Source organism: Papilio xuthus, unplaced genomic scaffold, assembly GCF_000836235.2.
Source record: "Papilio xuthus unplaced genomic scaffold, Pxut_1.1 DF825946.1, whole genome shotgun sequence".
Taxonomy (NCBI): domain Eukaryota; kingdom Metazoa; phylum Arthropoda; class Insecta; order Lepidoptera; family Papilionidae; genus Papilio; species Papilio xuthus.
Window position 1 is genome coordinate 6919133 of NW_013532703.1, and position 27049 is coordinate 6946181.

At 33.4% G+C, this 27049-nt stretch overlaps 2 protein-coding genes and 1 non-coding gene across 3 annotated transcripts; 2 read left to right on the forward strand and 1 right to left on the reverse strand.

Moving 5' to 3' along the window:
- Positions 1-3765: 3765 nt before the first annotated feature.
- On the reverse strand, positions 3766-6415 carry LOC106124005 (uncharacterized). The gene is made up of 4 exons (XM_013320440.1): positions 6130-6415; positions 5694-5784; positions 5300-5530; positions 3766-5024 (listed from the first exon to the last, which is right to left on the reverse strand). Exons 1-4 carry the CDS (start codon positions 6202-6204, stop codon positions 4981-4983), a joined length of 441 nt encoding a protein of 146 aa, XP_013175894.1. The 5' UTR covers positions 6205-6415; the 3' UTR covers positions 3766-4980.
- Positions 6416-10501: 4086 nt separating this feature from the next.
- On the forward strand, positions 10502-10573 carry TRNAQ-CUG (transfer RNA glutamine (anticodon CUG)). Its single transcript has one exon. It is a non-coding gene; the product is annotated as a tRNA-Gln (tRNA).
- A 4877-nt stretch (positions 10574-15450) lies between these two features.
- LOC106124087 (uncharacterized) lies at positions 15451-26459 on the forward strand. The gene is made up of 2 exons (XM_013320545.1): positions 15451-15570; positions 24696-26459. The coding sequence occupies exons 1-2, from the start codon at positions 15523-15525 to the stop codon at positions 25167-25169; spliced, it is 522 nt and encodes a 173-aa protein (XP_013175999.1). The 5' UTR covers positions 15451-15522; the 3' UTR covers positions 25170-26459.
- The last annotated feature ends 590 nt before the right edge of the window (positions 26460-27049 follow it).

Here is a 27049-nt window from a genome sequence, read left to right on the forward strand (position 1 = left end):
GGCTGTAAAATGTGACATCAGTAGGTGCTTTATGTAGAGGTGCCAAATAGTTTTTCTTAGCGTTTAACCGGCCACCTTTGTTCCTAAACAAGTAAAGATACTGTTGTATTCAGAGTGTATATGGATGGCCATTCACCTCCTTGTACAGTTTGCCAAATTGTCGTTTTTGAGAGATGGACTCCTCGTATAGTGCGACAAATTTATTTGGCTACAGGAACACTGAATGTTTGTGATAGAATTAACTCGCACCGAGCCAGATAACTTTGTGGGACTATGTTTTAGTAGTTAAGTAATGTAAGTGATATCCGCCGCCTCCGCGAGATGTCTCCTGTCTCCTGTCTCCTGACGCTGCACAGATTGATACAATCTACCTGCCATACATAACTCAACTCGACATACACTTACATACAATCAAGTGCATTCTCCTTAAATATATATATTTGTATATCCTTTGTTTTCTTACAAATATTATATATTAAGGATATGAAAAAGTAAATATTGTAAATAAACGATGAAGTAATTTAACAAGTACACTTTTGTTATTAAGTCAAATATTTTTCTTTTCTTGTTTTTTTTTCTATTATTACAAATGTATGTATTGTTAGTGTATTGATGGGAAATGCATTTAATGACATGAATTTTGAATCAATTGTATACATTTTGTGCTCAAAAATGGCGTCGTCGAGCGGACGGTGAATTATACTTTGTATCGATTTAAAAAACATTTTTATGGCTTTGTTTTGCTTAAGATGGCGGCAGAACGTGCAGAACATGCAGAACATGCGTCTTGTAGTATATTGTAATAAATACATGACAATATTATTGTAGATAGTTGATAGTTTTAGTTTAATTGCATTTGATTTGATATGAATTTGATGTCCTCGTATGTTGACTATTGTTTGTTTGTTTGTTTGTTTATGTTCCTTGTGTTTGGATGTCAGATGTATGTATGTGAGACAGATTGTAATATAACTATATTAGATTATATTGACATTTGTAAATTATATGACCTTAGTAGTGGGTTGTGAGATCTCTGAATGCATTCAAATAGTGCTGTTAATTCACGATAATATGCAAATATAGCGATAGTGTGCAGGCAGTACGACGAATCACACTAAATGCCACTCAACTAAACAGTTCCACGACTATCTTGTGGCACTTTTTTGTTATTTACGACTAAAAGTTTTCAGGGTTGCAAGTGAGCAAAAACTTCCTAACTTCTCGAGGAAGTCGTATATGTTGCGACCAGGCAATTGATTTGTAACTTATGCCCTCTAGTTCTTGTAGTAACTACTTACTATTTAAATTGATACATCTATACACATCAGTAAATTTAGTTATATGTGATGACATTACGCGTGATATTTTTATGGAATTCTAAACCATGCCGCTCCCTCATCCACATATTTTCCGACTGCCATAAGATCCCCGTGGAACTGTAGACGGTGCTAATGCTTTTGACAAACATAGTGCTCACGTCGGTTTATCACATGTTATTATTATGATAAAACTTAATAGATAACTCGAGTAAATGTCTATCATAAATTGAAACATGTATTAAAATAGTTTGTGGAAGGCATTAGCACGTCTAACTTCATCTCGACGTGATTTAAACAAAACAAATATTATAGAAGTGCCATTAAATATAAACAATTGATAGTATTTTCGTATGCGAGCAATAGATTTAGTAAAATTAGATGTTTTTGTCGTATTTTTTGATTGAAATAGTTGATTTTGTGCCATTCGCGGTGTGAACTCAGATCGAAGGAAAGGCGACATATTTTATAAAATTGTACGAATATTACAAAAATAATTTGGAACGAAATTTTTAATGGAAAAACATATTTTTACAATATACGAAATAATTTTACTAAAACATTTTTTGGCAACGTCTGTAAGATGTAAAATGTTTGCGCCCTGAAATTTTAAACACGATTAAAAAAAAACACGTGACATATCAATTGTCATTATTTCCCGCGCAAACATTTTGTAGTGTACAGAATAAAGCAATAATCGGCCTACACACATATATTATTGGATGAACTTTTGTCTACGAATGTACAGGGTAACGTTGTAACTAGGTATGTATAAATATGGCTGATTTGAGCGCAGTCAGCTGATTGACGACGCGGCCGAGTCTTGCAGAACTCGACATGTTTTGTTTATAAAGTCAATAACTTTTTAATGTTTCGTGTACAAACAATTGTTGACTTTATTTAGTTGTTTATAAGGTGTTGGTCTGCGCGTTGTGATGGCATTGAATCATGTATTTAGCTCCAACACACGAGCCATCATTTTTAACAATACTGTAAAATTATTTTGTAATCTTTAGTAATTAAACTTTCGTAAGTCATTATCGTAAACTAATTAAAAACGACTCAAGTGTTGTAAAGTTAGTCGAATAAAACATCTGTAACAACTCAATCAGAAGGACCAAACGAGTCAGTGACGAGACCCGACTAACTATGAGTTGAGTTGTTGTTTAGTTAGTTTATGATTGTTATGTATATGATTCAGTTTGTTGAGCGAGTTTTTGTAATGTCCGGTCGCGCGTGTGTTTGTCTTGTCACTTGTCACCAGGACATGTGTCGTGTGTCGGTCAGCAAGTCTGTAGTGAGATGGAAGTGCACTTGTAGCCTGTCGCTGTCGACGTGGTCGCCGAGAACGCGTTATATTTTTGGACGAACGACTCACAGATTAAAGAGGATAAATATAAAGAAAAACGTCTTTCATTTTTCCAAACATGTTTAATATAAGCAAAAACAGGTAAAGTAACATCAATAGAAGAAGATCTTAGAAGAATTTCGTTAAATTTATTTGACTAGTACAATTTTGTTGATATGAACCATCCGATATGGTTCATGAAGTAAATCTAAGTTAAAAGTAAATAAATAAAGTTCGGATGGTGAAGTCAGGTCTCGTATATATAGGAAGACGTTAATTGGGTGAAGTAAAGTCAGTAATTACTGAGTACACAGCCGTAGGGATTGATAACGTTATCCTTGTCGCCTGCGCCATCTCGACACTCGTCTACATGTTTGTGTTTAGTTTGACAATATAAGATGGCGTGCGGAATGTTTGCACAAATACTTAGCGTAGGTAAACATAATAGAACACAAATATACCGATTTTATAAATACATTTAAAATAATCTATGATAAAAATACTTTAGATGTCTTTTTTTCGAAAATAATATAATAATTTTGTTAATCTTTTAAAGTTTTAATTGACATTAATTTACTTTGTATGTTTTAAATAATATATTATAAATAAATCTTGCATAAAGAATATTCATCTGATGGCAAGTAGTAAATGTCATAACAAAAATCTGAATTTATAAAAGTATCCTAAAACTACTGCGTTGACATTTGTATTATTACAAATATCTTGCAGTGGAAACAGAAAGTTTATGTCCAAATGATAATTAGTTACAGAAATCGTCAGCTTTTACGTAAGAGAGAGATAGACAGGAAATATGATCTAACAGTTTGTCCCTTTCTATAAAATATAAAAATGTATGAGTTACATATTATCTTAACAATTATCCTTTACAATTGTTGTTTAAACATTTACAGAGGCTATATATTTGATAGGTACTATGAATAGTTTACGATATAAATTATATCTAACTTGTATATGCGGCGGGAAAGTAAATGCTGTGACAGTCTATTTATTTTAACTTACGATATAATAACTATAAACAATATCAATGAATAATAATAGCCAATAGAATGTTTAAAATTATATCAAATTAAAAAAAGAAACAGTAACTTAAACGTAATATAAAAATCAAAATATAAAAAAAGTCTTTTCATAATCATATTTTAAGAGTTTCCCGTTCAAATTTACCTGACACAAATTTGAAAAATCACGGGCCTCATGCATGGGATTATAATCTTTTATTTATAATGAATAGCAAGAGTTTCACCATGTTACCACCATGATACTCAGGTACACATGTTATAGTCGGACCCAAAAACATGAATCATTGGATTCCTTCTTAATTCGGTTGTTGACGAAAGCCATTCCCAGACCCGATTTGACCTTTGCTAAAAAGTATCTTCATATCCAATCAAAATAACGACAGGAAACTCTCAATTTATAACATCCGTTGATGTGTAACACAACGTTCGCGTTACATTACACTTTCTCTATTCAATACCTACATACGTTTAAAATGAGTTCAATTATCATATTCCATTACACAAGCTAGGAACTAAAACAGTACGATCACGTACATTACACAATAGTCATTCATTCTTTGGCAGCTTTTACATCCAATTTCTTTGTCAAAGAATGTTTTTTATAGTATTTTGGTTTAGGCGAGTTTTCTATTTCTTCTATATCTTATACAAGGCAAGCTGCGTCTTGTTTTATCCCGGAATTCTAAGACAAAGAAATTGTTCAAGCAATATCTCAAAGGCGAACGAAATAGATACGAATTACACAGTTACGTTAAAATAGTTTCGAGAATTATAAAAATAATAAACAAAAATAGAACTAGGAATGTATCTTTTTACCCTTAAAGAGTGGCCAATATCACATTTAAGTTAAAAAAATCAGATCAGCCAATAAAAAATCAAGCAAAAAACATAGTCTATTAATTACCTAAACTCTCAAACCTTTCATAGTGGTAGGTAAAGCTTTCTTTCAAATTAACTTAGAATTTGATAAAATCACAGCTAATATGGAATATTGTTTTAAAAACATAAACATATTTATATTACAAATCAATCTCACTAAGAAATGTACCGCCCTCGGGACAGCATCTACAAGTTAATCTTATATATACATTGTAATACATAATAATACTAGAGTGGTTTTGTGACCAGAGATTTGATGATGCCACCGTGTTGCCACTCCTTTGGTACAATAGATCATTTGTTGCATAGCGTAATCAGTTAACTGTTATAAAAGTTTCTTTGAATAAACAGTTCTGATGTTGCGCTGGCGCCGGCGTTGCAGCTGCCTCTCGAACTGTCAGTGTCTCAGTATCATCTGACAATATACATAGCTGTCCAGCACTGGAAGGAAATTACATACCTGAACAAACTCTTCACTATATGTAATTGTATGGGGTGGTTGTCCTGCTATTAAACAGATTCTTGAAACGCTACAGCCAACTTTAATTAACGAAATGGCAATATTCTTGTATTGACTACAAAAAGTTTCACCGACACAGAGCAGCACATACAATTTATAGACAAACTTTTATCCATTTAGAACATTTCAAGTGACAGACAGACAATGTCTACGGCAAACATGTACTAAAATAATGCATAGTGGATTATAGACTTACAGTACTGGATGAGGGTGAGTGCAAGCTCGTAGCGCAGTAACATACCGGTGCCGTGCAGCACAGCGGCGCTTACGAACGCGTAAACAACGCGCGCACCTTCGAACAGCGAATCTAGCAGCAACCAGACAGTTACCCCTCGCGCCTGCTGACTGCGGCTCAACATAACTGCACTGTTCACCACCCCAATCACACTCGCCACAACCATCATGCCCGATATCAGGTAGTGCACAACTACAACATAAACAACTGTATTTGTATTGTCATCATTTTGACCAGAGAGTATATTTGCCAACAGTTGGTCTGCACTTCAAATTGAGGGGAGAAAAACCTGTTTCATTGGAATAAAATTATCATATTTGATCATGAATAATATTCATTTGAAAAATGTACTCACTTAGATCTGTTCCTTCTAAATCTTTCTCATAAAATAAATACGGGTTCAGCAGCCGTGCCACAGTAAATGCAAACGCAGTTATAGCTGACACCTGTACAAAGCATGTTAGAATTAAGCATTTCAATTAAAATTGGAGGTAGTACCAATCAAATAAAGGTTCGACAATTTAAGGTGTTTTGTAGTAAAAGAAAGATTATTTTTTAAATAAAAGTATTTATAGCCTTCAATATGTTTAAATTTTAGTTAAAATCAATCGTACAACTGATTTTCAGTTGATAAAATTAAGAAAATATATTTAATTCACAAAAATAAATTCGTCTTTCGATATACATATATGAGCATAGAAATAAATCAAATAAACTAATTTAATTGTTATACTCCAATACTATAAAGGTAATAGAAACATTACTTATTTTTAATTATTTCAGATACTTACAATAAAAATAGACGATACAACACGAACATAAATCGATAGATTCACGTCCTCATCCTGGTCCCGGGGCGAAGGCATTGTAATCTACAGGAATGTATGAATATCTACTAACAACACGTTCTCTTTGTATATATCACAAATATCTAATGCTAATTAAACTCTACACATTTAAAAGTCCATTAGTTGTTGTAAAATAAATAAATCAATATCTATGATGAAAATACTGTGACAATAACTCCAAACTGGTACTTTATAGATTAATATTTTTATTTTTACAGCAGCTTGCCGCTTTGACAATTGATCGCTAGTGTTGCTGTATTAGGAAAATTAAATAATTATCAAGCACTGATGTTACGTTGATGTTTTTTAATAATCAATTTAATGCACCATTCAAATTATAACAAAGAGGAAGGAAAAGGTTTACCTAATTTAATAATATTGAATTAATTATTATCAATTTCACAGTTTTCGCATTTAAAATCAAAAATATATCTCAGCGCCATCTATGGCGCGATTAATTAAACGTTTTGTTTTGCTTGATTCTGAATCTGAATATTTTGTTAAGAAAAACCGATAAAGATTAGATTTGTAAAAGTTACGAACACTATCAAAGTAATAATGTGATTATTAATTTTTTAATAAAAAATAAATAATGTTCAAATTACAGCAGGCTCCACTAGTTATCCTTTTTACTAACAGATGGCAGTACGTGTCATTTAGTGGAAAGATTATTCGATTGTGAATTGTTTAATGCTACGTGCTTTTTATACTAGAAGTTGGCTAACGAGCAAGTGCCCTGCACTGCACTAAAGGACCGTTACTCATAAACATATGCAATAGTACATTGTTATATAATGCTTATTGGACAGAGGAGACGACAAACTGAACAAGGATATTTACCTTTACTTTTTTGGCCTCTCCTACGTCGAGTCCTTTTCTCTTGCTATATTTGCACTGTTACAAAAAATTAGGAGGAGGACTAGAATTAACTTTTAACTCACCCATAAAAAATATCAGGAAATACTACTATACTTGGTAATTACACTGAATTAGCTAGCGTGAAACTGAAACATTTATCACACATACAAGTGTTTAATTTAGTAATCATTAATATTTTTATACTAGTATTTCTAGCAAAATATAATTTGTTATATCAGGACAAGTGAAATAAAAAATAAACAATTGAACATTTAAATTGAACATTTCGCGCCAATTCGATGCGTCACAGCTGTCACTCAATCGTCACAGTGCCGTAGATCCACAGCCATAGTCACAAACATTTAAATATAGCAATTAAACATTTATTTGAAAGCAGTAGTCACGCCTGTCGACATACACAATTATTAGAATTAAATAATTTGCATGATTCTTCTTTAGTTCGAATTTAGTAGCCGGCCCCTCGATGTTAATGATCTTTTTCTGGTTATCTGTAGAGGGTTAATGCTGTTTTCCGAGTTATGCGATATTTGTTATATATTTGTTCGTTTACAAAAAATATAAATTAATAACATGAATATAATAACGTAGAAAGATACACTCAGTTATCCACAGACATACATATATGTAGATAAAGTTGGCCCCCGTCCTTAGCAGTGGAGATCAACAAATGAATGAGAACTGAAATGTTACAAGATACATTTTACATGCACTCGTACATTCGTGAACACAATCTATTTTCATTTGGAAATCGGAAAAAGACCATGTAGAAAAGTGATACATATACGTTTCCGTAAACCCGTTGTATAATAAAAGAGAGGTTATTTAATAAATCTTATTGTTTACTATTCTTTCAAATCCTCAAGATGTATTTAAAGCTATAAATCAACAGGTTAGCTAAGTGCTTACTGAATTGCGCGCGACTTGCCTTCTAAATTTAAATTAGAAACTAGGGAAAGGGTCCGCGAAATAATTGTCAAGGCACGCGCGATCATTAGCCGGCATTCATCTCGACCCACTCGATTCAATCGACTCGCCCCAATTAATTCGATTATAAATTTACGAGATGTTGCCAGTTATAAATTTAGTTGAATTGTCGATGGCCACTGTCGGCTGACGGATTTATTATTTGTTACAAGCGTTATAGTTTACGATAACAGTTTTATGATAATGCGATATTCATTTTATAATATTAATTTATAATTGGCTACAATTGATTTACATATAGGCTTAACATTTGCGCCAGAAAAGCTTTTTATTTAATGATATCCTTAAAGAAATGGACTTTTGAAGTTCGTGTAATATTACGTTTATGATCAAGTGGACTTCTTACTCTAATTTTCTTCTTTGATTGTTTCGGACGAACGAAGTCCAAGCTAAAGATTTACAAGGCATAGTAAGTTTTTCAGTTAGTAGATAGAGTTAATTTGATTGGAGCTTTTATTTTAATATTAATTAATTAAAAAGTGAGAAGTAAAAGATAAAATAAATTAAAATAAATACAGAGAAGCTTATACAGCCCATATATCTACATGGTTCTGTTATTTCAAATATTAATTTGATTACAGTTCCTATATAGTGCATCACAATCAACTTGTGCGTGTTTTCTTTGTCAATTCGATGAAATGAAGCGGTCAGTTGCGTGGTCACTTAATTTACTTGCTCCTAATAATGTTACGTGAAATTCGACCTTATTTTGCAATGTATAAAGGACAATGGGGTGAGGGAGTCTCAGCCCCAATTCATAGCATTCTAATTGTGCGGCAATAAAACGGTATGTTCAGTGTTGACCAGTGGCTAGCGGCTTGTGGCTAGTGGGTAGGTGGACGTGATGCCATTTCGTTACAATAATACTCTTGCCAATCCGTTTAGGAACACGGATTAAAACGTTTTGGTATTATTAATAGAAACATTTTATTAAAACCAAGATTGAAATCAACTTCGAAGTTTTCTTATACCTTACTTTTGTAAATGTAATAGTGCACAAAATATAACGAAAAAAACCGTTATTAAATATAATACGTAATAATAAATGAAAAAGAGGAAAGTACACGAATAATTTTTTTTTTAATTTTTATGGCTTCAAAACAAAAATGTGCTTAAGATATAAAAGCAAATGAAAGATATAAAATGCATATAAAAGCAGCTGTAACCATCAAAGATTTACCCAACTTACCTTACTAAAATATTTAGCAGAAAGTATCAAGACTGATAAGCTGATGTATGCCAAGTCAAAATGATACTTTATGCAGATATGATCAATATAAATAATAAGAGAAATAATAACAACGGTCTCACAATGTTTGCAGCAATAACTCAGCGGCGGCAATGGGGCGAACATTTCCACACATTACCTAGTCATGTGCTTCATCTGCTCTTTACCCAATAACAGTACTATTTGTCTGGTGATGGACTCTTTTACATTATTTGTCCTTTATTACACCAGCAATGTTATAACAATGATCAATACGTACTTAATGCTATACATTCACTGCATATTTAACAAGTTTTAATATTTAAAAAAAAAACGAAAAAAAAACGTAACTCTATAACGCAATAGATTTTTTATTAGTTTAATGCAAATTTTAGCCGCCAGAGTACTTACACATAATATTCGATTTTTAAAAACAGTGTTACTACTTGTCATGTTTTTCTGACAAACAAGCTTAAAATTAAGCGTTCTGCCGATTGTCGCATGCTATGATGAATCGATTTTAAACATAACTCGATTACCTCCGCCTCCGCCGCATCTCTAACAGAACTCCACTGTTTAAATAAACGAGAGGGTTCGATTCAAAATCGATTCATCAATTATCACTCATACATCATTTTTCTTATATATAAATTTAATTATGAAATATGTCGGTAAAATTATTAGATATTGAAATTGACTATTGTTTGAGTAATTGCTTTGGGATTCGCACTTAGTGATAGATAAGTATAATTTCTTTAGAATTAACTCTCAAACACATTCATTCTGATTTACTTTAGATTATAGTTGACGAATTAAAACAAGTAACCTACAAGTAAAAACTAACAAGAAAGTATAGTACTATAGCGACGCTATTACACGTCGCGAAAGAGTCTTCTAACTTTTGGTTCGATATAAGAATGATCGTGTTTCCGAATGTTGCACATTCCCGTGACGTCACTCTCGACTAATCAATGCCTGTATGCGGTTGTATTCCCCCTCCGCTCCCCGCGCAGCGTCACATGACGTCATCACTCAAGAACGTCACTGAAACAAGTAGTTTTGTGACGAACGATAAGACATTTCACCTTTCATGTCGTTCCTAAAGAATTAAAACTCATTAGCAAAGCTAGTAGTAATAATACGTAAAGTATTATGTATACAGGAAACGTAGCTTTTAAAAGTTATTTTTAAGTGAAATAAGAAAAAATCTAGAATAGAACAGGATTTTAAACCATCAGCTTCAACGGTTCCATGGTGTAATGGTTAGCACTCTGGACTCTGAATCCAGCGATCCGAGTTCAAATCTCGGTGGAACCTGTTATTTTGTTACATTTTATATTAAATAATATCTATTTAGACTGATTATCATTTTCTAAATTTCAACGTATTATTTAAAAAAATTAAGATTAATTAACTTTAAGCTATATTTTTAATATTATATTGTTATTATTGCTGTTAAATGCCACATCTCTTTAAAATAGTAAACTTGTGTCAATAAATAGCCAAAATAAGTAATAAAGTAATCGTATTAAAGTTCAATATTTGATACATTTGACAGGTCCCGTTGTTTAACTACAGAAATTAATATTTTCCATTAAGAACATGGCGTGGCAGCTTTTACATAGGTTATATACCTTTGTCCACCTTCTTTTGTCCTTTACCACAATACCTTAATGTTTCATAATGTCATTGACCTTACATATTAGTCTGTTGGCAAAAAACAAGTGAGTAACAATTAAATCTTTGATGTTAATTAAAATGGACATACTTTTTAAGTTCATTTACATTTTGTTATTAAATCTTACCTTCGACTAGTGAATTGTAATCAGTTTTAATCGATTATATTATGATGAAAACTCTTTTATTATTTAAAAGACAATAAATTAGACTTTCGTTAGTATTTGTGTTATTTAAAAGCTTTTATATCGAACATTAAAGTTATAATTTGCACAACTACAGCGTAACCGTTACTTATTAGTCACATAGGTCTGTATATTCCTTGTTCTACGCAAGTACTTGTAAATATTGTCAACATAAAACTTTTATCTTACTGTACAACAGTAATCCTTCATTGTACGTTTACTTTTGTTGGCATTATTATCTTTGAAATGTTTGTAAAGCATTTCGAACTTAACGAGTATTGAAGATTAAAGTATGCACTAAAAGCAATTAAATATTTTTGCTCATTATAGAAAAAAATATTAGAACGGCGCGTGGCGGCGCGTGCCAGCGCGTGCCAGCGCGTGGCAGGGATTGCAGCACGTGGCTGGCTATGGCGACGCGTGGCATTGCATTTGTGTGCCGAACACACACATACACAAACGAGTGTATATTCATTCATTTATGGTTTTGAATTTCGAACACTAAGAGCTTTTTAGGATTAAAATTTTGAAAACATATTTTTCTTTTATGGCTTAAAATTAAAGCGAAAAAGAACCAGCCTGCATTTACGAAAGTACTTGATTTGTGTTAGGGGATGTTTTCACACAGTTGTGATGCATAACTGTAACTACGAGACTTAGTATCATGCTATGTACTGCATAAAATAAGTCAAAGCTCTATTTGAATTAATACGTTTTAATTATTGCATCTATGTACATCCAAATCGGAATGTTTTTTACCATACTTAACGTGATATTTTGCATTTGTTTACTACGCTATGTATAATAATATACATATTCATATGTGCATTTGTGTTATGTATATTTTTCAACTCATTTCACCAATACGTATATGGCATAATTCAACCTTTGATGACATATCTACTCCATCAACTTACTGGACGTCACACGCTACTATTATCTCAATAACAATACGTGTAAAGTGCATAATTCCGTATCTGGATAGCACAAACTGGGGTGGGCAGTGAACATGGTGATTAATTCGCGGTCACGTGACCGGCGCGTGGGTAGCGCGGGAGTTTCACGTTCCCACGTATGGAATAGCGGGAGAAATGACAGTTCTACTTGCCATATCAAATATTGCCTTAGTAAATACAGGCTTTTTTATATCATGCTAGTGATATTGTTTTTGACATAAGTGGCATTAGGTTTTGATTATTTTGTTTTTTGAAGTTGATTTTTTGTAGTATCGGATATGTTATGAAAATATAAATTATAATAAAATTATAACTCTTGAATCCATTATGAATTTGGTTACTAGGAATTTTAAATCTGAGTGATGTGCCTTGTATGTCAGGTGTGTACGTGCCGTTTAGGGCACGCACTATGACTTATCGACAGGGCTGTCGCCGGCGCTAAGGCGACAACATGTCAATGAGGGCGTATCGGCTGAGACCACACAGTGCTGATAGGAGCTTGTATTACATGCTATTTCATACGTAACAAAGATGTGATTTTAATGATGTAAGTATTATTCGACTTAAATACTTTCTAAATTTAATTTTAATAATTGTTGTTAACCTTTCACTTCGCGAATTTATTATTATTTTGCGAATAACTAAGTTGTTGTCAGTACAAATTAATATAAAATGAGAATCATGAAGTGAAAGATAGACGTGGGTGTTTAATTTAGATTTGTCACTGAGGGCAATAACATGTTTTTCATAATTTATTTCTTTAACTAAATTTAAACGGTAATTTATATAAATGACAAAATGTATACACCAAAGCAATGTAATTTTAGAATAAAATTAACAAACTCAAAGTTATTTACCTGTTTCTAAGCTTTGCAAATTGCGTTCTAATTATACACAGCATGTGACATTTTTATGGTTTCTTTTAATTACAAATATGAATGTACGTAGTGGTTTAGGTTCCTTTTTGACTGCCGATAGCGTTAGGCTGATTATAAATTTTAATACAGGCAAATGTGTCACGCTGGTCCTGACCTGATCACGTGCAGTGACACGGGCAGGTACAGACACAATCACATAACAGTTTTTAAGCATCGCGTCGCTAGTCGCGCTGGTGGAAAAAGAGTCTACATATCCGATTATTTGTATAGAATATTACGAGAAACTCGTTTTCATTACGTATGTTAAATTTATATTTAATTTTTTAACGTGTATATAATTTTCTTTAGTAAATTAGGTACATGTTACACTACGTGTTCATTGTCGCAGATGCGCAGGCGATTTCCCCTGTAAAATACGTTGAGGTAATAAATGATAACACGTAGGAGAAACACCTCAATGGTAAACCGTAAAACTATTAATAAAATTTATTCATTAATTTCGGAGTTTACCCGTAGTATTCCCCAATTTCCTTATTAGGTCTAGTATATTGGCACGGTTATGATTCCATTCTATAAACTAAAATAAATTATGTCATAAAAATATCATGTCATCGAAGTAATGCCAATGGTCAGTTACATAATCTGTTATCTAACTACCCTACATACAGCCTTCACCCTGCTGACCCACATCGCAACCCGCACCCCGCACCCCGCACCCCGCTGACGCAATAGATCGGGATATATATTGCAAAGTCTAGTCTCGTTTCTACCCTACATGCTTCTTATTTATTTGTAGAGCATTAAAATTTTAATGTAAGCCTGTCCTATTCTCAAGGAAATAAAATGTTGTGCATTAAATTCTTTGACATATTCAATATAATAGCAGATATTATGAAAATTACTATGTAATATTTAAAATAAACCAACTAAGCTCTAGATTTGTGCTAGGATTTTGTAAACGAACGAGTTAATTGATAGGACTCGAACTCACAAACAAGTGAGCGGATACCCTAACTTTTAACCCATTTGTAGCATTCGTTGTGCTATATTTGGCTCGTTCACGTACCGACACGTGTTGCCGGCTCAAAGGTCTGACATCGACTGACGTCCCCTCTCTCCGGCATGTACTTATGGCGTGTACGCTCGAGACAAACAACACTACGTTTATGCATACACTACACCATTGATTATTGGTGCTTCTTATTTTGAATAATCTTTTCTCCGAGGCTCCGAACTCCTCGGTGGGGACATAGACGCTGAAATTGTTACTTAATGACCTTTTAACTTTAAGGTTTGTTTCTATTTATAATAGAAACTAAATAAGACTAATGTGTGAATGAGAGTTATAACTAATATGTTTTTAGAAATGTTAAAACAATGCTTCAAATAGATGTGTGAATTAAAGTCAAAGTAAGGCGGAATGTGCGACTATCAGTGCTATGTGCTAATTGTGTCGGAAACAAACATTTGATTTTAAATATTTAATGTTGCTTGTACACTGATAACGTATACATCTTATTTCTTTATCATTGGACCTCGGTACATATATGTAAATTTTCTATTTACTTTGCAGTACGAGTTATGTATAGCTTATTTCCTCTTATTTCAGATGTTCTGAGATCATGCCAGGGGCCTAATTTTGATCCACTTCCCGATCCCATCTTTTTTTTCTAAAGGTTGGAAGGTGTAAGGGTAGTTTGGCTGAGGAGGGGATCGGATAAGAAGGGGAAATCCTCTTTCTGTGCGTTCCCTCCTCTGTGGAATAAAGACACGCAACGCCTGCAATCAGCAAATGTCGATGTGCGAGACGCTTGGTATTTAGTAGTTGCTGGATCTTATAACATTTAATACTATAAATATTTTTTGATTTTAATTCCCGATCAAAGACGATTCAGAATATACCTATATGGGACTACATATTTAGAAACCCATAAAATTAATGTTTTGTCATATATTAATATTAACAATTTACTGCCAAAGGTTTGAAAATGCTATAAAGATAAATTTAATGTGTTTAATAGTGAAAGATTTAAGCCTCCATTTCAGCTAACCTTGGCAAAGGTGTTATCTTTGCAGCCACAGAAATCTAGGCCGAAGCGTGGATGCTTTTCCAAAGTAACATAAAAAGTTTTAAGACGCTTTTAACGACATCACACGTTTTATAGTCAAAGTCTACGTAAATGTGATTTACTGATAAAACGAAACGGCTTGATAAAAGTCACATATATTTTTTTTAATTTTGCGGTTATGTTTTTTAAAAGAGTATGTCAATAGATAGTTATATTGTGCTAGTGTTAACCTTTATTAAAAAAATAGGCACTAATTATCAGATAAATTAGCAACTTAGATTCTATTTAGAGCATTTGCTCTTGTCCACTTTATCAGTTGGAGGGATGACGCCCCTGGCGTACGGGTGCCGGTGCGGGTGCGGGGTGCGGGGCGCGGGCGGGGGCGGCGTGGCCCTCCGTGGTTCTGTGGCGCGCACTCCCTCGCCGGCCCGCGAGACGTGTGTATGTGTTCTGAGGTTATCTCCCACATTCGTGTTTCCGAAGTTTCGTCGTGTGACAGTGATGGTGCTCGCTGACTTTCTCACCGAGACCAGAAGGCGATGGCTAAAGGTTAGAACATGAATAATAATCTATATGTAGATTAATTAAATTAAAAACTTGCTGTATTTAACTAACGGTAAATATCTTTAAATATTAATTTATTGTAAAGTTTCGGAGTATTTCCAAGTATGATTTAAAGTTTTTTTTTTTATATCAATAAGTGTGATTAACAGTTAACATATTTACGTAGACCGTCTTTATGATGATTTCGGATCTTATTGAAATCTAATAAGCTTCCAACAAATTAAGACAATAATTCTGTAGAGGTATGTACTTACGCTTTTCTATTAAGAGAAACAAAAGCTCTTAATTGACAAATGCGTCTACTTCTTTATTTTTTTAAAAATAAGTTATGACAAAAGGACAATTATAAAGTGAAAATTTAATTTGCAAAATTATGTTTTATATATTTTTACTTATTTGTAATATTGAGAGATAGAACATTTTCCTTACAATAAGCTGAACGATTGCGTACATTACACAGTCATATTTACCTCTATCACTCACAGTATAATAGCATTTATCCTTTTACATCATTGGGTTTCATCTCGTATTTACCCAATTCGCTGTCCGTCCGCAACTTCGTCAGCGCGGAATTAAAAAAAAATAATTAGTAGAATATGTATGTGTTCTTCCAGAATATGTTCTACGCCTATTTCAAATTTCGTCAAGTTCCGTTGAGCCGTCTTACAGATACCTTCTCACAAACATTCATACATACATCCATATATTCGCATTTATAACATTAGTAAGATTATTAAAAATAACTAGGGTTTATTATTTTAGATTAAAGGGGGCGTGTTCTTCCGTTCCCGCCACAATATATGTATGTATTCGTGTTTACGTGTCGCGTAGTAAATAATAATAAAATCTTATCTATATCATCATAAGATTTATTACATTACGTTTGTTTACAATGTACCACGCCCTACTTTATAAAAACACTTGATATAAACAACTTATCTAATAAATATTTAGGTCTAACGTAATAATGTTTATGAGTACAACGATAGCCGCAACCCTTGACATATTTGGGACTTTATTAAGTCTGATAGTGAACGATATCTATCTATTATAGATATTATGAAGGTTTGAAATTTACTAACAGTTCTTGTAATCCCAAAAAACTGAAGGCTTTCATGGTACTTGATTAGTTTATTGGCGCTTATACAATAGCGAAGAGGTGGCAAAACATGATGTCAACTATATTTAAAAAAAAACAAATGCAACGTCACTGTCATTTTCAAATTAAGAACTCGTTAACACCAAGTCACAGATAATAAAAGTATGATTAGTTAACGCTGTTTATGGCGCGAAAGTAAACATCGTTAACGGACAATTATAACCTAAAGTTCCAGCAATAAGTTAAATTGTGTTTGGACACTCGAAATATTTGTATGTTGATACAGTGATATCAACTACGCACTGATATAATCGATTCTTACAATGTCACGTATATATTACTACGCGTAAATATTTCCAACATGTTTTATGAACACTTTTCTCGATATGGACGCGTAAACATTGTTTGTCTCGGGTATGCCAATATGTTTTTTTCTTCCTTAAAATTTAGAAAACTAAACATTTTTTATTATATAGAGTTTGAACAGCAATTTACTCCAGAGTTTACAAACTTTCGTAAAAACTCGTATACACATTTACGTTCCAACTGCAGAGTATACGAAACATTATTGCCTTGATGTACACAGACTATACTAAAAAAAGAAAGCTCCCGAGTTCGGTTGTATATCGCCGATAGCCTAGTTAAATATATATTTTTAACTTTGTATACGAACTAGAATAGAATCGGGAATCGCCCGAACATATAAACTGATCCACTTAGTGTTACATGAATTAACGGCTTTGCGTTTTAAAGCAATTGTTTAAAACATTCAGGTGGATTGCTTCTTACCGTAGAACTAAGATGATAGTCCAGTTTATTTTGAAATATTGAATTATTTCTTTTAAGTTGCTTAAATTAATCTTAAATACTTTCTATTATGTATGTTTAGAATAATATTAATTTATGTTTTACTTGCAACTGATAAAACGACGGAGTCTTTTATGTGTATTGTGAATTACATCAAACATTGTTCGTGTAATCGTAGTTTGGGTCCATTATATTTTCATCAATATTTATATATTTAATTACGAGATTATAATATTTTATTTCTGTTGACGTATAACATTAATTCAAAAATATACACGAATAAAATATGGAACATTTCATTACGAGTATCCTCCCGTCAGCTTAACCGCTGAGCTATAGGCAGTTTGCATTCTACCTGACCTCGTCAGACCGCGTTCTCCTTACCTTGATTTATCAAAATATTTTTACATGTAATACCGCAATAATTCACTCTAACGTGAAGGAAGGACGAAACATCTTATCTCTTACGCTCTGTGCGAAAATTTGCATTTACCTAAAAATAGGCCGCCTCGCTCTGGATTTATAAAACCAATATTTCATGATAAAGAAGTGTGATAAGATTACACAAATATGGTTAAGAAATAACAAATATAATTCATATTGTACAATCTCAAATGAAAGCACGGCATCTCTATCAATATATAGGAAACATCTAAACGTAAAATAAATATAGCACATATCCTAGAACAGACGTTAAGAGAATTTAACTTTATAGTCTGAAGTGAAACAGTAAAATTATAACTTTCATCTGTCGTAACATGAAAAATTTAGCGTAATTCAACTTCAAAAGTTTCGTATAGCGACTACCAAAAGCCAAATCTCTATCAACACTTACGAAAATATCGGTGTTTAGGTTTAGTGATGTGTTTACCAAAGTCGGGCCTCGAGACGACCGCATATGTGGATGTGGATGTGAGAGAGATTGAATTTTTTAACAGTCATCAGTTGACGTACACCAGGTCTCTGCTGTGTCGCTCAGTGCCCACGCCCGAGGAAAATCCGAGCAGGTCAAAATATTTGTGTTCGAACGTCATTTGACTATACGTTTAAGTATTTACTAGATAAAATATTACTAATAATAATATACAAGGTTTACAATCATTTATATTAAATATTTATTTGGACAACTTTAGCAAACTGTAAATTTCAATATTATTACTGTAAATCATATTTATTTTGTATTTCATAGTAATATGTTTATTTTGATGTTTGTTTTCATTTGAATATTTTGTGGACTGCGGGGGCGAGGGCTTGGTCATCCATCACACTAGTTCCGTGCCCATAGGGAAAAGCAATAAATTTATTTATGTTTATTTAACCTATAGTAAAAAAATAAAAAAGTTTGTTTAAAACAGTTAAACTAATCTTGTACTTACAGGCTTATGAGGGCAATTAATTCTGATAATCGCTTTAATACTACAGTTCGTAAAAAGAGGCTAATTTTTAAGGGTATTAATAACTTTTTTATTGATAATAAACTTGAAGGACTTGTGTAACCGATGCTAAGTCATGGACAAAGCGGTGAAGATCGCTCGGCGGGGTTCCATTGTGTACTTACTCAAGAACTTGTCGCCAATAAAAGGAGCTTTTTGACTGCGCAATTGACAACTTTCACACAATAGACTAAGAGATACTTGTACAATACGATTAGCGAATTTTTGTGTCGAGCAATTTATGAAGTGGCCAAAATCAGTAAAGTTGATATAATAAATATAATTTGTATTTCTAGGCATTCAAAAATGCACGTCACATAAAGGTAAATCGAGATGCTATTACATACATTGTCTATATTTGTCGCTTTATCGCCTAATGTACTAATTTTAAATATTATAATTTGTACAATTTTCAATGTCAATATTTTTGCGCGTACAAAGTTTATCGAAACACCGGAAATGTGTCCCGGTTGTTATAATGTTTGGTTACACATTCGAACACAACCGAATCAAAATCATATTTCTATAAAATTGTGAATTTTTATTTTTGGTGTAAAGCATGCCGCTGCGGCGTGTCTCGCTCCTGACGCCTATCTGTGTTTTGTTAGCTTGCTAATTTCTTCTTTTACCTTAGTAGAATATAATAGGCATGTTGAAATATTTGTTGCTTTTGTATGCGTACGTTTGCACAAGATAGCGGTGCGGGAAACAGACAGACAGACAGCGCGATACACTGTTTGTATCTCCACAAAGGAGTATATAACGCGGCAGTGACGCGCGGTGCCTTACGCAATTACCACACCGCGGAATTTGCTCAATATCATACGTTATCCTTGACGACTCATTTGTCTAATCAAACATTTTATATTTATAATAGTATATTGGATTTGTGTGTTTATTACGTTCAATACATATTTGTTGTGTAAATTTTTCTAAATTTACATTCGCGCCAAGATCTAAATATCGCTATGTTATCCTTTGGCGGATATAGACATATTTGCGAATAACACGTGCATATCAATAGCGTGAGTAATACATAAATATCCGAAGATATTTACTCTACATTCGACTGGACTTTGCGCGAACATCACAATTCACTCGCTGAGAAGTACTTAGTAACGGGGCGAAAGAGGTGGAGGTGCGTTGTTTGAAATAGTAACGAGTGTTTTAATGAACTGTAAATTTACGTTTTTTGGCTATACTATTTTCTTTTCATTTAGCTTCACACTGAAAATTGTTGACACACACACACACATACACACACACACTACACAATACTTGTTGAAATTTTAAGTACCGACGACCATTGTATTTCTGAGTGCTGACGGAGTCCTGAAGTTCCTGCGTCAGTTGTTTAGGGGCAGTATTTGAGTTACGTCGGGTTCGTGGCTCGCACGCATTCATATATTGACGCTGTAAAACTGTCGATACGCAAGAGATATGCATTGGTTGGGTTAGCCATAAAATGGCCGCGCCTTGACGTTCCGTTTTGGCGCACTTGAGTATTTCGATGATAAATTGGCAGGGAACGAGAGATTTTTCTCTGTAGTCGATGGTGATGTGACGTAATCAGTTGTGTGAAATAGGTTAAGAATTTTGAATTATATTTATGTTTTATGTAATAAATAAAACATACTTTTTATTTGAATTCTAAAGAAATAGGATCTAAAAAAAATTATCTTGTTAATTGAATATTTTTGTTTTAAAAATACGAATAAACGTATTACCTCACTTATGAAAAGTTTGAAAATAATTCCATAATTTAAAAAACGAACTAGAAGTGGTCAATTCATAAGTATATTTGTAGTTAGTTATCAAGCAGCTGGATTGACACTTTTAATAATTTATTAATGAAAGATTATTGCTATTAATTACATTCTATAATTAAAACGATTGTGCGCTTCCCGCAGCCGAGCGGTCCGACTTGTTTACCCTGTTATCGCTCAACCTCACCACTCACCGCTCAACATTTCTCCCGCCACGCCACTATCTCTGTTTGCACAAGAGAATTACTGCGTGCTTCATTGTCTTGTTAGGACATCTACACACGTGCGGTGCAGATTTTAATAAATACCATCAGAAATGTATGACCTTTATAATTAATCAAACATAAAGCAAGAATTAACATTATTAAGTCGAAAGAACCCCTTCTTAAAGCTTTAATAACTAAGCATTTAAATGTACTAAAGGTAGTTATTAATTTGTTGCATCTTCCAAAACTATTTGTATTAATTGCTTCTTTCTAATTGGATCAAAAAAATTGTGCTATTTATCAAAGCATATTAATTTTCCTTTTGGAATAATTCTTTAAATTTTTCCATATTAAGATTATTAATGTTTACAAAAGTTCCTGGCATATTTTTTGTTAAGTGGCTTTATGACAGTGGACCTTTGCCTGGCCGGGAGCGGCCATTACAATGAGTAATGGCGGACGATGATAGCGGTGCGCGTGAAAAGGCGGGAAACGATACTGTTTTGTTTGCAACACAAATACGCATGTAAATACATGTCTGATGTGTGAAATTTATAGCCTTTATATAGGTATTATCTTTTTATTTTAATATATGATATCATTATTAATGTAGAGAATGATGATAACTTATAATTAATATTGTATTGTTGACAAAGTAGTGTCGCCAATGATAGATTAAATGAAAGAAAAATAACTACCGGGATCATTATACTCAGATAAAAATTACGCAAATAAATATAACGATTTACTTTCCTATTTAATAGTAGTAATTACTTCATTGTTAATTTTATTTCTGGACCATACTTTATAGTTGTGGGTTCACCTAAAATATGTAACAATTTAATATAAAAATACTAAAACATCTGCGTAATACGACGTTTACCTCTTAAGGTCTATAAAAAATTATTCTTTATTAGCTTTAGGAAGTTGAAACGATGCCTTCGGGTCATGCCACTAAATTGCCCTTTTGTTAAAGCTTCGGAAAAGTTTTGTCTATTTTATTTCATGTCGTTAAGGCAGTGCCCCGGGTAATTTGTACACGGAGCACGTGCCTCTAAATTCTTTATGGAAAAGTTTTATATCGGTGTTTTTAAATCAATATGGTTTTTCACTACGATTACACCGACGTCATGTTCGTTTGAGTTTGATCAAGCAAAGAAATTACTTCACTGTAAAACCCTATTTTGGGAAATTATCGCGAATAAAGATACAAAAAAACAATAGCCGTAACCCTCAATCTATGACGACAGTAATCACACGAAATGTTAGTCGGTGTCTGCCCCACCCTGTTTGCTAATTCAATCAGTTTGGGGCGAACGCTCGCGGACCCCCGCACACCCCTATCGGCGTTTCTATCCGATTACTTCGCATATCACATAATTTCCCACGATATTGCGCTCCCACAATATTTGTATTTGTGTTACCATTGCAAAAAAATATGTTTTAATTTGTCTCGCCCCGTGGTCACACGATTCCATAGCTACGAGAAAGAGTTGCGTGGCAACACGCACTAATTAACAACGTATAAAATGACATTCAACTCTCTTATCAAACTCATAATAGATATTTTAACGCATCAAACAATGGCCTTATCAATCAAAAACAATAAAATATTAGACTCTACCATTTTACTATAGTAAAACTACAGAATTATTTTTTCTTAATTAAAAATTTCACCACAAGTACATTATTATTCGATGGTCTGGATGGTCACGTAGCAGCGAACTTTGACGTCACGCATTAATATTTCAGCGTCAAACCGACGTTATTCAAGACGTGTATATGTTAATTTATTCACGTTTAACCTGACCTTTGACCTGTTAGACCCAATGTTGGACCAAATGTTTGATGTTGGAATATAAATAGTTAAGAATTGGCGTTAACTTGCCACGCTATTATGGAAATACGGTCACGAAAGTTTATTTTTTCTTTGTTTAAACATTATAGTAATAACTACCTCATATTTGGTTAATCCCGATGTGATGCTCCACCCCATTTTATACCTCACCAATTCCAAAGAAATTCTCCAATTAATTATTTGGAATTTCCTTCTCGGCTGCAACATAATGTTTCACAATATGTTGCAAATATCTTAACAATTTTAATTACTTTGTAATGAATACGAATACAGTTGCGTTTTTTCTTGCGTGACTTTATTACTTAAAGTACTACGACCTTCTACGAAGTCTACGAAAAGCTTGAATTTCGCTACGGCTCGTGATAATAGCACAGGTATGTCGGAGGCAGTTAGACGCGCGGTCACGCTTCACGCACACCCTTTTTAATGTTACCACGCTCGTAATAAAATACCCTATTTGTATTCTGTATAACTTTTTGTGGTATACATAAATCATTTTAATTTTTTTTAGCTTGGCTCCAGAAAATAACATCATTCCTTAACACGCACTTAATCAAGAGCTAATGATATGTTTTAAGCGGTCATACATATAATTGTTAGGCAAATAATATGCGACAGGTGACGGTGGCGGTGCGTGGATACCCCCGCATTCCCACGGGCTCAACCGACGCGGTTCACTTTAATCAAGCTACCCTTTGTTTCACACCATGCTTTCGATGTGTCGCAACTTACATTATAATATGATTATATAATTTATGGTATTTATTAGCGATGTCTGACACTAACTTGCGATAAGTTACGTTTATATTTCTCTAATTAACTTTACCCACGAGGGTTGTATTGTTATTGAGTTTTGTTCGAGACAAGTGCGAGAAGTGAACGTTTAACTCCGTTAACTATTGTAGTTGTAGACAGTTCGTTAGTAATGTAAAACAATCGAGGTTATCTTCCGCAGTTAACTGTTAATTGTTATTGTGTTTACACAATCGCTGGCTGACAGTTAGCTCGTATGTTAGACGCGTTGCGTTTGAATTACACCCGCAGCGAATATTGTAATGGAATATTCCAGATGTAATTAATATGTTTCGTAAATTACTGTCTCAGTACGAAGAACTGAGATAGTCGATATACCATCTACCAATACTAATTCGAATCTAAGTTGACTCATAAACATTTATATCTACCCTTATGTTACCGTCGGAATGTTGTACTACGATATTCCAATTAATTCTGGGACGATTTACTAAATGTATGGATGGAGATATTCTCACGATATAATCACAGTGAAATTACAAAGATCAATATTACAGCAGCGCTAAAAAGTCCTCAAAGTGACGACCGTGACCCTCATGTTTGAGGCATTTTAGCTCCCAATTACCAACTTATTGTTACTAATCAATACTACAAGGTCAGCGAACTAAACTCGAAATTTGTTATTTACTTAGATAACGGCCAGCTTATAATACATTTATATTTATTTATCTAAGTTATTGTGATAATAAATAATATTCCTAATTATGTAAACCTAAGGAAATGGTCAATTGTTTCTAGTACATACAGTAGATGTGAATAAGGCTGGACTTTGGCTAATCATTTAATTGATACAGTTCAGAGAGGTCACGATTGAATGAACCCAGATTTATTGGCAGTTGACCCACAAATAGCATGGACCACATTTACTATCACCTGCCTTCATTATAATTATTAGATAATAATGTGGTGACAGTGCGTGTGCCTGACTCTACAATGCGACGACCTGCGACCTAGTGACAGGTCAGTAGGTCGGGTATCTAATACTTTGATATCTCTATTTATTATTCATTTACACTTATGTACCATGCGACATTAGGTCAGGCGATCTGCAACTAACGTGATGTGTCTTTCTTAAATTTTAGTTCGTCCTATAAATTCTGTAATTAACATATGCTTATTTGTTTGCAGGCCTTCAAACTGTTCAAAGGCAACAAGAGCCGCAAATCGGCGCGCAACCGCGTGTCCCCCGGTTTGGTGCGGTCACCCTCGCTGAGCGGCACGGTGGACGCGCGCGCAGAGATAGACGTGCGAAACTTCTGTCCGTGCCGCGCCTCTATGCCGCCCCTGCATCTCAACAACGAGTCCTACGAGAACACGTCCTACTACAACAGCTATAATAGTTACAGCTCGCACAACAATAGCCTGCAGAGCTATTCCAATGACAGCGGCAGGTCGGACTCAGCGTACGAGTCGACGCGGAGTAGCCCCGCGCACACACGACCGGTCTGCTACGCCACCGTCACATACTTCAATGTGAACGACAGCGAAGACAGCAGCAGCATACATACTGAATACACCACCCTGGACTATGACCCTGACGCCGAGGACGAGAGCAAACAGAACGAGATCAACGAGAGCATTGAACTGGTCAGCACATTGTGAACACATAGAGACAAACGCTAGAATGTTTTCTGTATGTGGTATACGATTTTGAATTTGATAGAAGAGAGCGTTCCTACTAAGCAGTACATTAGTTCGAATGAATATCGTAAAGAATGAACGTGTTGAAAGTGTGTGTGTGAATTGAATACACGAGTCTCAAATTTAAGTTAATTTACTGACCACGAATATATGGATATTCGTAACTCAATGTTGCAGTGAACATGGTCATTTTTCTTTCATAATGGCTAGTTATTACAACATAAATTTGTATAACGTTGCATACAACTTACTTTGTGAATCAGTTTTTTGAGTATTGGTACAAAATATAACAGTTATTTATCAATCTAAGCATTCCATATGTATATTGAATCTTGAATCTAATACTTTTTAATTTGCACAAAGGTCATATAAATCTTTAGAGACCGCATTAAAGTTCACAACGTTCAGTTCCGTCCTTTAACAATTAGTTAATGCACAAATTTATCTGCCATTTAGTAACGCATTACTTATTTGTACAATCAAATAACATAATAATTATTGACACATTTTAAATAACTTACAAAATGTAATTTATATTCACATAATAGAACATTAGTCAAAAAGCCAAATATCAAGAGGCTTGTCGGCAGCATACTACGCTGTAATCCTTCTTAGCACTTATGTGATAAACAATTGCCGATCATATGTAAAGGTCATTTACACTACCAACTTGCAATGACTTTACTTATTTTACAGTACACTAGACTGACAATAAGCAATTTAATATTGAAAAACCAACAATTATCTTAAAATGACTGACATAAAAAACGCGTAATTCCTAACTTATGCGATTATGAAACACATATCGCTTTTTATAGATTCTAGTACTTTGCGGTTGACTGATTTTGCACAATACCATATTTTATATAATAATATTATAAATATCGTCACCCAGGGATAGTGTAACTTTCAAACAATAAAATAATTATTCAAATCGGTTGAATAGTTTCAGAGTTAATGCAAACAAATATTAATAAATATTTGGTATACTAAAGAATCATTTTCTTAAAGTGACCGTTGGATGGACCTCAAGTAATCCCACAGGAACTGTTAAAAGCTACAAAGTTTATGTAATGACGCACGGAAAAATTTTAATCTGGGAAACTCGTTAAAACTTTTAGACAAACCACAACAAAGTAATACCATCTCTTAATTTTTGAAAAAATAAATGAAGAAAAATTGGTAAAGTTTTTCCGAAAGTTCAACTTAGAGGTGATTAAGAATATAAAACATTTTGCAAATATAGTTCTAATAAACCAATGCATTTACAATAGATATTATCTTTCAATGTAATTAATTTTACGTTAAATATACATAAGTACATATGTACTCGTAATACATACAATTTACATTATTCACTTGTTACATTTTTAAAACCAAAGTAATTGTGATAAAATATACAATGACTATGTATAGACTTTAGATATGTAAGTCAGTTGATCTCAAAACATATTCTATTAGAAATTAAGCTTAGTTAAGTTACATTTAAGTTATCAATTAAAATATGTAAATATTAAATTAAATATGACTATTAAAGAAAATGATGCTTTTATTTTTGAACCTTCATAAACCCTGTTTAAAATTAATTCCAAAAGTCTATTGCAAAATTTCTAGGCTGGAGGATATTTCAACTGGGTAAACTCAAAATAATTTTTTTTTTTCGTGATTATTTAAAAAGTTAACAATCATTATACTTCGTTCATTGTGAAAGTTAACATTCAGTTTAACTGAAGTTAAAATCTCTAATTAGTAATAAGGGTAGCGTACACGTGCTAACTTCCTTTTGTCTCATATATAAACTTGTTTGGTTAAAGCTCTCAAAAAAAGGGCGCGACGCGTCT

Bases quoted from the DNA above. Each gene is read 5' to 3' on its own strand.
- LOC106124005 (XM_013320440.1), bottom strand. From the start codon at position 6,204: ATGCCTTCGCCCCGGGACCAGGATGAGGACGTGAATCTATCGATTTAT. The intron at 5,785-6,129 runs GTAAGTATCTGA...TGCTTTGTACAG, and splicing joins TTGTATCGTCTATTTTTATT to GTGTCAGCTATAACTGCGTT. The intron at 5,531-5,693 runs GTGAGTACATTT...TTTATGTTGTAG, and splicing joins TTTAGAAGGAACAGATCTAA to TTGTGCACTACCTGATATCG.
- LOC106124087 (XM_013320545.1), top strand. From the start codon at position 15,523: ATGGTGCTCGCTGACTTTCTCACCGAGACCAGAAGGCGATGGCTAAAG. The intron at 15,571-24,695 runs GTTAGAACATGA...ATTTGTTTGCAG, and splicing joins CCAGAAGGCGATGGCTAAAG to GCCTTCAAACTGTTCAAAGG.